Source organism: Salmo salar, chromosome 10 (genome assembly GCF_965601325.2).
Source record: "Salmo salar chromosome 10, fSalSal1, whole genome shotgun sequence".
In the NCBI taxonomy this organism is placed as follows: domain Eukaryota; kingdom Metazoa; phylum Chordata; class Actinopteri; order Salmoniformes; family Salmonidae; genus Salmo; species Salmo salar.
Window position 1 is genome coordinate 65,187,211 of NC_138300.1, and position 16,845 is coordinate 65,204,055.

Genomic DNA, 16,845 nt, shown 5'->3' on the forward strand with positions numbered 1-16,845 from the left:
CTGTTTCCTAATTCAGCTAGCTAGGTAGCTACAATGTTACAATCAGCCACCTATAGTTAGGTTTACCGGCAATTGTTAGTACATGACTGGAGTTGGCTAGCTAGTAAGCCTGGCACCTGCTAACTTGTGTAACATCAGCAACTGTAAATCATTTGACTATCTAGCTATATAACATCATTGATGAGGGTTGACATTGGTTAGGATTATGATCTTGGATGCATTTCAGTCTCACCAAATATTAGGCAAGATAGGATTCCAAACAGATGCAAATAACAACTATTGCATATCCAGGAAGTTAGATAGCTAAGTTTACTGCCAAACAGTGAGGAGAAACAATAATACTACAATTTAGTGTTGTAAATCTTTAAAACTGAAGATGGTTTTACTATAAAAAATATTTGCCTAAACATGCCTGATAGCATTTACCTACAGGTCTGTCTTGTCTGTCTGTCCTCGTTTGTACAGTCTGGTCACTGTGCAAAGGTTGAGGATTATGCCATATTTCTTTCTATTAGGCTAGATATTGTTGTAAATGTCATCTCTGTGCCTGTGCACATGTATGCATGTTCAACTAGTCTACCCTTATGTTGATGTCATGCCGGCACAGTTCAACTGTCGTTCCAACTGTACAATAACAGTATATATTTTTTTGTTTTTTGTCTTACAGACAATACTGTGTAGTGCCTGGGCTTCTTCATGGAGTGGAATCTAGATACAGAATTTCTTTGCCTGCGTGTGTCATTGTAGCAGAACTGCATCCTGTGATCTGTATCCCTTTCAAAGGATTAGACATAAATCTGGATTTCAAGCAGATGACTCATGAGGAGCTGAATGGCAGTTTGATCATGACAACACTCCTCCCACAGCTTTACAAGTATTCCCTGAATTTACTGTATGTTTCTTTGGGATGGTAATTTTATCATGACCACCTTTCCCGTCATCTGCTGTGATCACAAGTTCTCTTAGCTACAGTTTATTCCACCAGATAATGTTATTTAACTCAACATTTTTGGTGTCCAATACTGGGAGTTACAGGATATGTACTGTTTGGTGTAGCACAGAGAACTTTCAACCAACCTTAGCGATGTCGCCTTCGTCCTCTATTCGGGGAAACGGGAGTCTCATAAAATGTATGTTTCCAGTTGCAAGGGGGCAGTTTGAATTTCGAAAATGCTACGTAATTAAAATAAATAGTTTTTTAGCGTCATAAAGTCATCCGACAATATGTGCGCCGCCATCGTGTCTATTTCAAGTCTTCTCACTCATTGATCGAGACAGGTCTCTGTCAACATGACATGCAGCACTTTGGGGTGGACACCCACCTGTCTCCATCAATGAGAGAAGACTTGAAATAGACAAGATTTCGGCAAAAATCTTTGGGTAAAGCACGTTAACTGGTGTAACATGCAGACTACACCATGCGCGCATGTTGATTTTTGTCCATCCACACCAGACGCGATCAGGACACGCAGGTTGAAATATCAAAACGAACACTTTAACCAACTATATTTTGTGGACAGGTCAAAACACATATGAAACTGGACTGAAGGCAAAACAATTGCTGGTATCGCGTCACTTCTCAGCTGTCATCGAAATGTATTCCCCATCAGTTCAGCCTGAAAATCCCTCTGACAATCTTTGCTCACCTCATCATTCTTAATAGCCGCAAGCCACAGGCAGAATCGGGGTGAATTTCTGGTAGGTAGATTTGTGAAGGATAACTCATCTTCGCACGTGTTTGTAATTGGCTTAGCCAGCAACAGAACACCACATGGGCATGATGACAAACAGTAAAAAAAAATGTTGCCTAGAGAAGTTCTGAGATTACTGTGTGTTGGTCGTTCAAAGTAAACAATGCCATTATTCAAGTTTGTGGGCACGCCCCCTCTACCTAGCGGGCGGTATCAGCATATGCTATGAATGCCAGACTTTGTGGTTCACTATGAGCAGACCAATACACAGTGAGTCAAAACTTCCCGATTCTTCCAGTGAAATTTAAATGTTCTAGTTTGTGGTTTGAAGAATTATGATGTTTATGATAACGTAATATTGTTAATATAGTAATGACTCTCTGCCATGGCAAAGCCATGATGAAATTCCCTTTAAGTGTAAAACTAACAATGACTCAATAATCCATGCTTTCCGGGAATGCTATAAAGTAAAAATATTATTGGCGGAGCTAGAAAGTTAGCTGTCAGAAGTATTACAATGTAAATGTACTTTTAATCCATCTGTCTGTATATTTCAAGACATGGTATATGGGGGTGTAGTGGGACACCCAATGGGCTGGACGATTCTCTTCTCATCTATTATCTTGGGAAAAAAACGTAGACTAAAAACCCTGAATATCACTCAATCCGCCATCATTAACACAATGGAAAAATCGAATGATTTGTTATTGAAATGGAAACGGGCGACCGAGGAAAAACAAATGTGTGCAATCTTTTGAGGCCCACTGCAATCTTCCTCTGTTCTTCAGAAATACAATTAATCAAAATAAGACCACTCTTGGTCACTGACAGACTCCACTTTTCCCAGTGCATACTGGGTGCATACCATTTGACGCCTCAAACGGTTTTCCCACATATGCATCCTTACTCAACAAACGTATCCCAACAAGAAGCGATTCATTATCCTTTACACACGTACTCCAATTATAGAACATTTTCGTTCCAGCTTTCAATACTACTGTTGTCCATTCGTCTTCACCAAATTTGCATCGACTTCCGCCATCGCTATTGGCTCCTTGATTTGTCGCTAGATGACGTTCTGCCATTACTGTGCCATTGTCGCAGTAGGGACCTGTGACATTTTCCATGCTGTGGTAGTCTGGGTACCCATATTTTTTTGAAATAGTTTTATTTTTATTTCCCACACCAGATGCAAACATATACACACGTACAACACTTTACAGACGCACACAAACAACGACTACATCTCATCTGCCGAGGCCGCATGCTCACACCCCCATCCCTAGTGCCTGCATTATTGTTTGCCACACGGCTTAAAAGAATCCGGACAACATACGTTTTGTGTTTCTAACTTCGGAGTAGAGCACCCGTCAAAGGAGTCATCTCAGGGGTGACAACTGATGTTCAGGTTGAATACGTGAAGAGAATTCTTGGTATAGTGGTGCCTGGCGTCTGACCCTCTGGGTGAATGGAGAAAAATAAGAAAGTCTGTCGGTCCTGTTGTTTTTTGATAAAGAGCAAATACCAACGCATGTGAAACTTGGTTATGTAAGATATGCTGTAAGAGCTTTCGTCCCCAAACCACTGCAGTGTAAGAATTGTAATGGATTTGTCCATGTTTCAAGTGTGTGCAGACGGACAGAGTATATTGAAGAACTGTGGGTAGAAAGACGACAGTGTTGCAATTGTGGTGGGGCTCATGATCCCGAGTTTCTGGAGTACTCTGTAAGGGTGAAGGAAATTGAGGTGGCAAAAGTTAGTGGTAAATCAAATGTCCTATGCGGAGGCGATTAAAATAATTGACAAAGCAAGTGATACTAGTGAATATATATGGTGGTGGATACACCACAGCCTGTAGTAAATGTTTGCTGCCAGACAAAAGATACCCTGTGTGTTAAAAATATGGATTTTTTTTGGGGACTCAAGGATTTTACATCTGAAGACTTGCAAGCACCGGAAGACCCACCCTCTCAGGTTCCCTTGAGCCTGTGTAGGGATCAGATCTGTTTTATTTATTTATTTATTTATTTAACAGAAAAGTTGAGTTTTTGGGGGAATCCTATTTCCGTCCCGCAGAGTAGGTGGCAGGATGCACATTAAATTGTTTGATCGACAATATACCATAGAAGTAAAAAATAAAAATGTCCATTTTACAATAGGCCTTTAATTTTGAAATTCCTGTGGATAAATGTGTTACTAAGGTTGTTATGAATAATACTGCAATAATACTGGTTTCATAACTTTATGTATGCCCCCTTCATATAAAGTGTTACCTAATAAAATATTACTGAATTTCTTAGACCTTGACGCAAGAGTTGATGTGTAATTTTGCATTGTTTGTATCCTCAGAGAGTGGTCGCCAACAACCACAGACGGGCCTCCGCCTCCACCAACCTGAGTCGTAAGCCCAGCCTGCAGCTGGTGGATACCCCGGATGGGCTGCGGGACCTGGGCCACCTGGAGCTGATGAGCCGGGACCTGATGGACCCTGCCGGTGGGGTGGTGCCCTTCAACCGCTCCATGTCCACCGACTCTCTCAGCTCTATCTCCTCCATCGGCAACAATTTTGGGCACGACTACACAGTGGGGCAGCTGGAGGTGACCCTGGAGTACGAGGCCCGACCAGGGCCTGGGCCTGGGGTGCTCCACATCGCCCTGCACCAGGGCAAGGACCTGCTGGAGAAGGAGGAAGGGGACTTCCCCGGCTGCTTTATCCGGGTCACCTTGGTTCCTGAAGAACTCAACGTGGGCGTCACCAGGGTGAGTGTGTGTGTGTGGTAAGTCTTTTAGATTGATATTATCGTATTTTATTTTGGCTTTGCAGAATGGTTCTGTGATATCATATTTCACTGAAGATGCAACACTAATGATGTTCTGGGATCATTCTTGTAGAAAATGTTCTCAGAAACCCGACAAAAAGTTCTCTCTGTTTTGAATGGACAAAGCCATCGATCACATCATATCTAGTTAAGCTTTATTTATACAGCACATTTCATGCATGGAATGCAATGTGCTTTAGAGGAAAAAAAATAATAAAAAACAATAAATAAAATATGAAATATTTACTACACAACAAACATAAGATAAAAAGCACCCTAAGCAAAGCAAGATCTCTTTTAAATATGTCCACAGTTTCAGCCCCCTCAGGTTCTCTGGCAGGCTATTCCAGAGGCTGGGGACATAATAACTAAAGGCTGCCTCTTCATGCCTCTTGGTCCTAGACTTTGGGATAGTTAAAAGGCCAGTGCCAGAGGACCTGAGGGACCTACTGGGTACATAAATAAATAGCATGGCTGACATGTATTGGAGTGCACAATCGTGGTTTGATTTATAAACCAATAGAAGCATCTTAAAATGTATTCTAAAACTCACAGGCAGCCAGTGCAGAGACCTTAAAACCAGTGTAATGTGTGTGCTCTCCATCAGGTCTTGGTCAGTACCCGTGCTGCAGCATTTTGTATGTTTTGCAGTTGACCAATGGATTTCTTGGGTAGACCAGACAGGAGAACATTACAGTAGTCAAGCATGGATGAGTCTCTCTGTGTCAGACTTAGAGAGAAATGGTCCGCACCTTGGCAATGTTCCTCAGGTGGTAAAAAGCTATTTTGGTCACATTCCTATTGTGTGACTCTAAATTTAGTTCAGAATCTAAAATGACACCTAGGTTTTTTTTTTTTTTTTACCTAGTGTTTTATCTTTACAGCCCGTGAATTAAAATGTGCGGATAGATTCTCTCTGCTTTGGCTCCAACAATAAGTACCTCGGTCTTGTCTTGATTTAGCTGAAGGAAGTTGTGAGCCATCACAGTATTTAAATCACTAATACGTTTACATTTGACATTTTAGGAATTTAGCAGACGCTATTATCCAGAGAGATTTACAGGTGCAATTAGGGTTAAGTGCCTTGCTCAAGGGCACATCAGATTTTTCCCCCCACCTAGTCAGATCAGGGATTTGAACCAGTGACCTTTTGGTTACTGGCCCAAAGCTCATAACCACTAGGCTTATCCAATAGGCTACCTGCTGCCCACTACTACAGTCTAATAATGAATCCGTGGAGCTAAAATCCTCTGGTGACACAGAAATATAAAGTTGTGTATTGTCTGCGTAGTAGTGAAAATCAATGCTGTGCTTTCTGATAACGCTGCCAAGGGGTAACATATAGAAACTGAACAGTACTGGGGAGGCCAGAACTGGACCGGAGAGTCCAACCCACCTCTCCAGTCTCTCCAGAAGGACATCATGTTCAACCGTGTCGAATGCAGCACTTCAATCTAAGGACAAAGAGCTGTTTGGCATCTGTGTTGTCTCTAAAATCATTTACCACTTTAACTAACACTGTCTTTGTGCTGTGGTGGGTACAGAAAACAGATTGGATTTTTTTTTTTTTAATTACAGTTGGCACTTAAAAAGTAGTTTATCTGTTTGAAAACCAATTTCTCCAAAATGTAGCTTAAGAAAGAAGGTTGGATGTTGGCCAAAAATTGCTAAGAGTTGAATAATCTAATAGACTTTTCTTCAGAAGGGGTTTCACCATAGCAGTTTTTAACAACAGCTTGCACTTCAGATATGCAATTAAAAACTGTTTTGAAGAAGTTGGTGGGGATAGGATCTAGAAGGCTTAAGTTGTGATATCACTTTCCTGACCATGTCTGTGTCAACCAGGGAAAATAAATCCACAGTGGCTTTGCATGACAGGCTAGGGCACATATCATCAAACTAATCATCAGGTCTTGCTTGACTGATAACCAGCCTAATGTTGATTATCTTATCTCTGAAATATGATGCAAACTCATCACATTTAGACGTGGAGGAAAGTTCACATAGGTTTGCGGGGTTGGATTTATTAGACCATTAATGATTGAGAAGAGCACTCAAATTATTCTGATTAATAGTGATCAAGTTAGAAAACTGAACCCGTCTGGCATTTTTAATTGCTTTGTTTTATAAGCCAAGTTGCTCTCTCAGATATCATAATGGACATTCAACTTTGACTGTCTCCACTTCTGCTCTGCCTTTCTGTAATTTCTCTTTAAATGATTAGTTTCCTCACTCATCCAAGGGGGCTCTCTGTTTGGATGTGGCCTTTTTCAACTTTACTGGAGCTATGGCATCAATGGTTACCCTTAATTTACTATTAAAGTTATCAACTAAATCATCACAAGACGAGTATAGGTGGTGGAGTGTTGTTCATACACTCAATAAATGATGTAGCAATGTCAAAGGTAAGATAGCGTTTCTTAATAATGCGTTCAGTATTACCCTGTGCTGTGGGCAACAAGGTTGTAAAAAATACACAGTGGTGATCAGATAAAGCAACGTCAACAATAGAGGAAATGTCAATAGAAAGCCCCTTTGTAATAACCAGGTCCAGAGAATGGCCAAGGTTATGGGTGGGCCCAGTAATGTGTTGAATAAAGTCCAGATTCATAAATTCAATGGCCTTGGAGTCAGCCTCTTTGTCAACATGAATATTCAAATCTCCCAACACAATGATTTTTATCATAGTTCTCAAGGACAATAGTTAACAGTTCAGATAAATCAGTAAAGAAATGGGGCAGTGCTTTGGTGGCCTATACAGGGTTATGGCCAGCACTGGTGGCTGATATTTAAACAGTATAGCATGATGCTCAAAAGACCCAAAGTCACAAAATGAAATGTCCTTACAGCTGAGAGCATTAGTGAAAATAGAGGCTGTCCCCCCACGCATTTTCCCTTTTCTGATAGAGTATGGAAAGTTGTAGTACGGGGAGGCTTCAATAAGGGCAACATTAGTCTGATGACAGCCATTTTTCAGTGAGAAACATGCAATCAACTTTGAGCTCAGTACTGAGGTCATTCACTGGAAAGGTTTTTACTTGTGATTGCTCTAACATTTAAAAGCCCACAGTCATTGAATATGGCACATGTGCCTCGAGGTAACCAATGGAATAACAACCAAATTATTAACGTTACAACCACGTTTTCTGACAGTCTCCAATCTATCAGAATGGTAGGAGATGACAGTTTGTATACTGTAAACTCACTAGAAGGTGGAGTTAAAGGAAAATAAATGAGGTTACTCACAATAACCATAGTGCCATTTCTACAGGAGTTCATATGCTTTACAAGTCCTCTGTTGCTTATTCTGACAGGGAGAACTGGAGCACTACCAGACCCTGTCCGTCACTCTAAAATAATAATCCTGGAACCCCTTCGGTTAGGATGAATACTGCCTCTTTTAAAAAGTGCTGGTTGCTCCCACGGCAAATCAAAGTTGTCACAAAACGAGACACTGGCCGCTGGCTGTTGGTATACACCCAGGATCCGTGCTGACTCCCGGGGCTGTTAGGTCCGTCTCAAAGCTGTTTGATAGCTGGATCAGATCTTCTCGGATAGATGAAGGGTGGCCAGACTGCCTTCCCGATCTCATACGCCTTGTGAGTGTCCAGTCTCCCATGGGCCGCGGAGTTGAGCTGAACATCTGTCCATTGGATTGGGACAGGTCAACGCCTTGTGAGTGTCCAGTCTCCCATGGGGCCGCGGAGTTGAGCTTAGCATCTGTCTGTTGGATTGGGACAGATCAACGCCGCTTGACTCATCAACAGCTTTGCTATAGGAGGCATTTAAAACTGAGATTGGGTTTGAGTGGGTTACAGCAAGGTCGGTGTACTTAGAAAGCAGGTTATCCTTTTCTCGCAGCCGAGCTGACAGCCAGAGGATCTCTTCCCTAAAGTGCTTGATGGCGGTACATTTAGGGCAGACAAATTCATATCTATTTCCCAGTTGCACCTTATCTTCATCTTGTGATTGTGTGGAAATCATCTCACACCTGAAGCATTTGTGCCCAGCTGTGGATAAAAACATCTGTGGGCTAGCACTGCTAGTGTTAGCCTGCTCCGTTTTAATGATAGCTAGCAGCTAACTAATACTTAACAGGAATCCGGGACACAAACTTGCGGTCCCAGCCGTCAAAGCTGACTGCATCGCGGAATCCGTAGCAATACAAACTTTAGCTATGATTTAATGAAAACTATTTAATAAAAACAACAAACCGAGTGTAGACATTACACTGCTCTGTTGCTGGCTATGATGACGTCTGTTGCGTGATGCCCTTGTGCATATTTTTGATACCATTCATTCCTATGTGAAGTGTCAATAGCACATTGAAGCCAAATGAAGTCGGTTATGATGGCGTCTCATGGAGACATAACATGTGCAGTTTGAGCTACTCCAGGAAGTGATGTTGCAGGCTAGCTCAGTGCTGCCCCTATCATTGAGTAACTCCAGTTGAAGGCCAACCGTGGTATTGCAGGCTTCCATTAGCAACTAAATTATCCTTAACTTCTTCAGTGTGTGATTTTAAAATAATCGGTTCAAGGACATACATCAGGTGCATTAGAAGCAATTGTTGGTACAATGATTGTCCTAATTTTTTTTATTGACCCGAAAATTGTCTTTGAAGATATGGGGGATCCTGTTTTCCACTAACAATGGCTGCAGTACAGCAGTTGGCCTTCAACTTTCGTGGCTTCAATGAGAGGCGGCAGTCGTTCTCCCCTGGTTTTGGTAACTTTTCTTGTTAGCTGAGAAGTGTTGATAACATCACCCAAGTTTGGAGTCAGAGTGAGAGAGCAATGAGTCCCTTGGGTTAGAGTTTTGAGCCTTCAGCTCGATGGGCTAATCCTATTCTTGTCTGATGGGAAAGTGCATTTGATTTTCAGCACCAAGTCTCCTGGGGCTTCTTAAAGTAGGTTTGAGATGGAATAAAGGGTTAGTTTCAATTCGTCATAACAGTAGGCTACATCCACAAACATGATAATTGCAACCACACTGCACCACAATGTACAGTATCCACCAAAGTCTCCAGGCTTGTCACCCTCTACTGCAAGATACTCAGGATCAGAGCAAATCACTGTGTTAATGCATTCACACTGGCCACAATGATAGCCACTAGTGCGGCTGCATCGAGGAATGTTGGAGACCAGGGGGAAATGCTGACATCAGCTGGATCCACTGCTCCACTCGGCACAATCCACAGGGGAGCAAGCTGTTAAGCCTGGCTTCTCTCTCTAGCTCTGCGACTGTTCCTTTTTCCCTCAGTCACACTGTTTAGTGGTGGTAATCGCCATAATTATAAATGTTCAGACTGTCACATATTAGAGATGCGGGGAATGCTCCATGTAGGAAATATTATATTAACACATTACAGGCCAAGGAGAATGTGTTCATTGTTTTCGATGTAATTTACATCCAGCCATGCTTATTTACAGTGAAGTGGTGTTTCAGATTCTGCAGGTATTAGAAGTAGGGTTGTAATGTCATTCTGGTGTTTGATATAGGGCAGACTCCAAGATTACTATTACGGAATATTATGCAGGTTTTATAAATCCACTATGGGCTTTCATGAAGAAATTCAACACAGTTTGTATGACAATTTACCAGGAAGACTATTGTGTTAAGATGCAGGTTATGATAGCAGCCCTGGCTAATTTGCATTTTGTTGTTGATTTCTGTAAGCAGGAATTTGCCCTGCTGTGTACAAAGATGTCATGTTTCTGAGTCTACCTTTAACTAGGCATATACTGTATGATGCAATGTATATATTGAATACCAAGTTCCCTTTGGTCTTTTGTGCGATGCACTTGAATATTACTTTGTTAGGAGCAGTTGATTTCAAGTTAAACTTATGTGAACCATTATAACTATTAGTAAAATCTTTATAATTTGTTAATGTATCTATCATCGCCAGTCATTTAAATCATGAACAACGGACCACATGCATTTACTAAATTTTATCCCGCTACGTCCTCAGGTGAGCCATCAAACAGGCTCTTTTGATGGCTCTGATTCTCGTCGGATGTGGCAGGGTTTATAAACTCACTGATTACAAAGGGAAACCCAGCCATGAGCTGCCCATCAAACGAGCTAAATGCCTTCTACGCTTGCTTCAAGGCAAGCAACACTGAATCATGCATGAGAGCAACAGCAGTTCTGGACGACTGTGTGATCTCGCTCCCAATAGCCGATGTGAGTAAGACCTTTAAACAGGTTAAGGTAACCTGTCTAAATGACTATCGCCCGTAGCACTCATATCTGTAGCCATGAAATACTTTGAAAGGCTGGTCATGGCACACATGAACACCATCATTCCAGAAACCCTGGACCCACTCCAATTCGCATACCGCCCCAACAGATCCACACATTACGCAATCTCTATTGGATTGCCTGGACAAGAGGAACAATTATGTGAGAATTCTGTTCATTGACTACAGCTCTGCATTAAACACCATAATGCCTTCCAAGCTCATCATTAAGGTCAGGACCCTGGGACTAAACACCTCCCTCTGCAACTGGATCCTGGACTTCCTGACGGGTGGTGAGGGTAGGTAACAACACATCTGCCACGCTGACCCTCAGCACGGGGGCCCCTCAGGTGTGCGTGCTTAGTCCCCTTCTACACTCTCTGTTCACCCACAAATGCGTGGCTGTGCACGACTCCAACACCATCATTAAGTTTGCTGACGTCATAACAGTGGTAGGCCTGATCACCGATAAGACCGCCTATAGTGAGGAGGTCAGTGACCTGGCAGTGTGGTGCCAGGAACACAACCTCGCCCTCAACGTCAGCAAGACAAAGGAGCTGATCGTGGACTACAGGAAACGGAGGGCCGAGCATGCCCCTATCCACATCGAGGCTTGAGTGGAGCAGGTCAGATGTTTCAAGTTCCTCGGTGTCCACATCACCGGGGCCAAGTTCCCTGCCATCCAGGACCTGAAAGATGCACCAAGTCTGGAACCAACAGGACCCTTAACAGCTTCTACCCCCAAACCATAAGACTACAAAATGGTTAACCAAATAGTTACCCAGACTATCTGCATAGACCCTTTTTGCGCTAACTCTTTTGACTCATCACATACGCTGCTGTCTATTATCTATCCTATTGCCTAGTCACTTTACCCCTAACTATATGTACATACAGTATGTATCTCAATTACCTCGTACCCCAGCACATTGACTCGGTACTGGTACCCCGTATATATAGGCAAGTTATCGTTATTCATTTTGAATTTATTCCTCGTGTTAATATTTTTGTCTCTGCGTTGGTGGGAAGGGCCTGTAAGTATTTTACTGTTAGTAATAATGTTTATAAACTAACCGGCAGACCTGTTTAGTCCTATGTTTTGTTGTGTTGTTTGAAATAATCCAGGTCTATAACTAGCTCACTAAAATGTTTGGATTGTGATGCAGGTCCAGAGGAATGCTTTCACAGTCGTGTTCGACGAGCGTTTCTCCGTAGCCCTGGATCCATCTTGTCTGGAGGAGAACAGCCTGCGTTTCGCTGCATTCGGCATCGACGCGGAGGAGAGGAACATCAGCGCCGGCCTAGCAGAGCTCAAGCTGTCTGACCTGGACCTTTCTATCAGACCCTTCAATGCCTGGCTCTACCTGCAAGATGTTAACAAGGTAAAATCAGCACCATTGGGTTGATTGTAGTATTGCCTGCCGCCTACAGCACACATGTCTCAGTGTCGGCGTGGGTTGGAATCTGGCCCACTGCCCATTTGACCTTCTCCTCCTGTCTCTCCCATTATCTCTCATCTGTCTACCCTTACAACAACAAAACACGTGTCCATTTTGCAGTTTCACATGTGAAATGGCAGTTTTCACATGTTGAGCTTAAATTTCACATGTGAAACCATATTTATACATGTATTACATTTAGAGTTATCATGTTAACACCACCTTTTCACCTGTGAGGTGAAAACATGGTCTCACTGTATAGCCTAAAAACATGGTTTAATTATAATTATGATATCATGGGTGGTCAGGCCTTGCATCCTTATATGGAGTGTATGGATTTGAGTGGTTGCATTTCTCCAGCCCCATCCCTCAGCTGTTTACTGAAACTGGGGCGGGGAGTACACTTTGCTAATGTTTCAGTTAAGGATTGCCGCTTTAAACACCTTTTAATAGAGTAATAGTATTATTATATGTTGCAGTCCTCTAGTGAGTTACTTTTGTGCCATTAATATCAAGCTAAATTTCTGACGTCAAGAAGAAAATTATTAGTATTGCAAACAAAAATGATGATATTGAAAGAAAAACATAAACCTAAAAGTATTGATAGCAAAACAAAATATTGCAAGGAAATCATTTTGAAATGCGAGAGCAAATTAATTGTAACTGGATACAAAAAAATTGTTTTCGGTAAAAAATAAATAAATTATAATGCAATTAAATAAAACACCTCCCCTCTTCACTTCAATTCTCTCTATCTTTGTTTGTGTTACCCTGGCCTTTGATTTCGCTGAAAATGTTGGCAACTTCATTCCAGCAACATGGCACCCTGCATCCCACTGCTGGTTTGCCTCTGAAGCTAAGCAGGGTTGGTCCTACTCAGTCCCTGGATGGGAGACCAGATGTAGCAGGAAGTGGTGAAAAGTTAACATGAAAACCAAATGTCACATGGGGAAATTATTTTTCACGAAGGAAAAACACATGACAAATGTACATGTGAAACTTCACAGGACTTTGAAAACCACGTCTGACTCGTGAGAATTTCTAATGTGAATAATTATTTTCTCATTTGAAAATGTTAACATGATTTGATCACACATGTCCGAAAACCACGTGTTTTTTTTTTCATGTGATTTTTGTAAGGGTAATAAAGCATCAAATATACGTTTTAAAGGTGTGAAGCGGAACATGACACATGGAGATAGGCGGCTTTCTGAGGACAAATCATGTAAACAGTTTCATTTTTATAGAATCGTCAGTGACTGTTGTATCTGTGCAGTGTGGAACAATGGCCTCTTTTGGCTTGTGTTGTCTTTAGGCCGTGGATGCAGTTGGGGAGATTCTGCTGTCTCTCAGCTACTTGCCCACCGCTGAGCGCCTTACAGTGGTGGTGGCCAAAGCAAAGAACCTTGTGTGGACCAATGACAAAACCACAGCAGGTGACACTAATTAACAGCTTTAGCTCTTATGTTTGTCTCGATATTGCATCCTCTGTGAGCACCTATTCACATTAATACTATATACACTGCTCAAAAAAATAAAGAACACTTAAACAACACAATGTACCTCCAAGTCAATCACACTTCTGTGAAATCAAACTGTCCACTTAGGAAGCAACACTGATTGACAATAAATTTCACATGCTGTTGTGCAAATGGAATAGACAACAGGTGGAAATTATAGGCAATTAGCAAGACACCCCCAATAAAGGAGTGGTTCTGCAGGTGGGGACCACAGACCACTTCTCAGTTCCTATGCTTCCTGGCTGATGTTTTGGTCACTTTTGAATGCTGGTGGTGCTTTCACTCTAGTGGTAGAATGAGACGGAGTCTACAACCCACACAAGTGGCTCAGGTAGTGCAGCTCATCCAGGATGGCACATCAATGCGAGCTGTGGCAAGAAGGTTTGCTGTGTCTGTCAGCGTAGTGTCCAGAGCATGGAGGCGCTACCAGGAGACAGGCCAGTACATCAGGAGACGTGGAGGAGGCCGTAGGAGGGCAACAACCCAGCAGCAGGATCGCTACCTCCGCCTTTGTGCAAGGAGGAGCAGGAGAAGCACTGCCAGAGCCCTGCAAAATGACCTCCAGCAGGCCACAAATGTGCATGTGTCTGCTCAAACGGTCAGAAACAGACTCCATGAGGGTGGTATGAGGGCCCGACATCCACAGGTAGGGGTTGTGCTTACAGCCCAACACCGTGCAGGACGTTTGGCATTTACCAGAGAACACCAAGATTGGCAAATTCGCCACTGGCGCCCTGTGCTCTTCACAAATGAAAGCAGGTTCACACTGAGCACGTGACAGACGTGACAGAGTCTGGAGACGCCGTGGAGAACGTTCTGCTGCCTGCAACATCCTCCAGCATGACCGATTTGGTGGTGGGTCGGTCATGGTGTGGGGTGGCATTTCTTTGGGGGGCTGCACAGCCCTCCATGTGCTCGCCAGAGGTAGCCTGACTGCCATTAGGTACCGAGATGAGATCCTCAGACCCCTTGTGAGACCATATGCTGGTGCGGTTGGCCCTGGGTTCCTCCTAATGCAAGACAATGCTAGACCTCATGTGGCTGGAGTGTGTCAGCAGTTCCTGCAAGAGGAAGGCATTGATGCTATGGACTGGCCCGCCCGTTCCCCAGACCTGAATCCAATTGAGCACATCTGGGACATCATGTCTCGCTCCATCCACCAACGCCACGTTGCACCACAGATTGTCCAGGAGTTGGCGGATGCTTTAGTCCAGGTCTGGGAGGAGATCCCTCAGGAGACCATCCGCCACCTCATCAGGAGCATGCCCAGGCGTTGTAGTGAGGTCATACAGGCACGTGGAGGCCACACACACTACTGAGCCTCATTTTGACTTGTTTTAAGGACATTACATCAAAGTTGGATCAGCCTGTAGTGTGGTTTTCCACTTTAATGTTGAGTGTGACTCCAAATCCAGACCTCCATGGGTTGATAAATTGGATTTCCATTGATTATTTTTGTGTGATTTTGATGTCAGCACATTCAACTATGTAAAGAAAAAAGTATTTAATAAGATTATTTCTTTCATTCAGATCTAGGATGTGTTGTTTAAGTGTTCCCTTTATTTTTTTTAGCTGTATATTACCCAGTCATTCAACAATGTATCTTTCCATTTTGCTATTTGCGAAGTGATTTGCCCAATTATCACTAGAAATGAATGTCTCAAAGTGGGTAGATTTTCGTAAAATGAAATATTTACCATCACATTATGCTAACATGCAAAGTTAAATATGAAGAACAATGGTCGCATGGGTTAAAACATCTCTTTTTTGTTTTACTTTTATCGCAGTCTCCACACACAGACTAATATTTCTGATCACACTTTTGGTATTTAAATTGTTTGTGAACAAAGCTGTCAATCTCTCTGTTAATAGATCCCTTTGTCAAAGTGTACCTTCTGCAAGATGGTAAGAAGATCAGTAAGAAGAAGACCTCCGTGAAAAGAGACGACACCAACCCCATCTTCAACGAAGCCATGATCTTCTCTGTGCCTGCTGTCGTCTTACAGGTGACACTGGGAAGGGATGGTACCATGGTAGGGAATAGACAGCTGAAAGGATTGTTTAGTCAAATGAAATTTGCTCTAATCAAATGAAATTTGACATTATGGTGGTATTTTGGTTGAGCCATTGTTGTTAGACTGCATTACCACTGTGAACCACAGACTTCACTGTTGACCCTCTCTGGAGTACTAAAGTGCACTAATCTTATAGTGAATACAGTTACAGTGGTCAACCGTTTATGGTGATCAAATTGTCCTGTACTGATTTGATTACTATAAAAGGATTGCCCTGTACTATGTTGGGACTGGTGCTGACACTGTGCTCCCTCTTCAGGAACTCTCCCTGAGGATCACAGTGGCGGAGGGCACTGACGACGGCAGGGGCGAGAACGTGGGTCACGTGATTATCGGACCCGAGGCGAGTGGCATGGGCATCACCCACTGGAACCAGATGTTGGCAACACTGAGGAAACCTGTGTCCATGTGGCACCCTCTGCGGAGGACCTAGTACCCCTCCATCTCCCTCTGTACCGTACCTCCGGTCACCAGGGTTGGGCTCAATTCCATTTCAATTCACTCCATTCAGGGGATACATTGAAATTTCAGTTTGATAATTGTGAAAGTGCCATTTATTTTCAAGGAGGATTTTCCACTTCCTAAATTGAATGAATTGGATTGGAGTTGATCCCGACCCTGCCGGTCACTCCTCTTTGCATGGTGCCTACTGTAGTACTATTTTACTGTCCTCCAGATAGGGAGAATAAAAAAGGAAGGGGTAAAATAGCTTCTTTTTTCAGGAAACTACTCATTTGTCTTTTGAAACCAGTCTTACTCTGCACCTAGTGGTATGGGAGACTAATTGGCAGGTGGCGTGGTAAGCTTTATCAGATTTGCTTGTGATCATTTGTAAAATGTGAGAGTGACAAACTTTTCCTAGTATGGTTTTTGGTATGTATCATATCTTCTTGTGCTTTTTAAAATCCAGGTTCTCAAATCCAGGTGATATCAATTGTAATTTGTAGCAATTGTAACAGGGTGCCCAAATCTGACCTAACAGGTATATAGGTACTATAACTTGTTGCATTGTACGATTTGTATCATAATAAATGCAATACAAGTTGCAATGTCATT

General features: G+C 42.6%; 1 protein-coding gene across 1 annotated transcript in view; it reads left to right on the forward strand.

Annotated features, from left to right (window-relative positions):
• Positions 1–16,614, forward strand: part of syt12 (synaptotagmin XII) — a 42,074-nt gene extending 25,460 nt beyond the window's left edge. Inside the window, exons 4-8 of the mRNA XM_014123832.3 lie at positions 4,041–4,451; positions 11,922–12,137; positions 13,510–13,630; positions 15,587–15,720; positions 16,049–16,614. Coding sequence (XP_013979307.1) covers positions 4,041–4,451; positions 11,922–12,137; positions 13,510–13,630; positions 15,587–15,720; positions 16,049–16,222 — 1,056 coding nt within the window. The 3' untranslated portion in view covers positions 16,223–16,614. The remainder of the gene's footprint in view (positions 1–4,040; positions 4,452–11,921; positions 12,138–13,509; positions 13,631–15,586; positions 15,721–16,048) is intronic.
• The last annotated feature ends 231 nt before the right edge of the window (positions 16,615–16,845 follow it).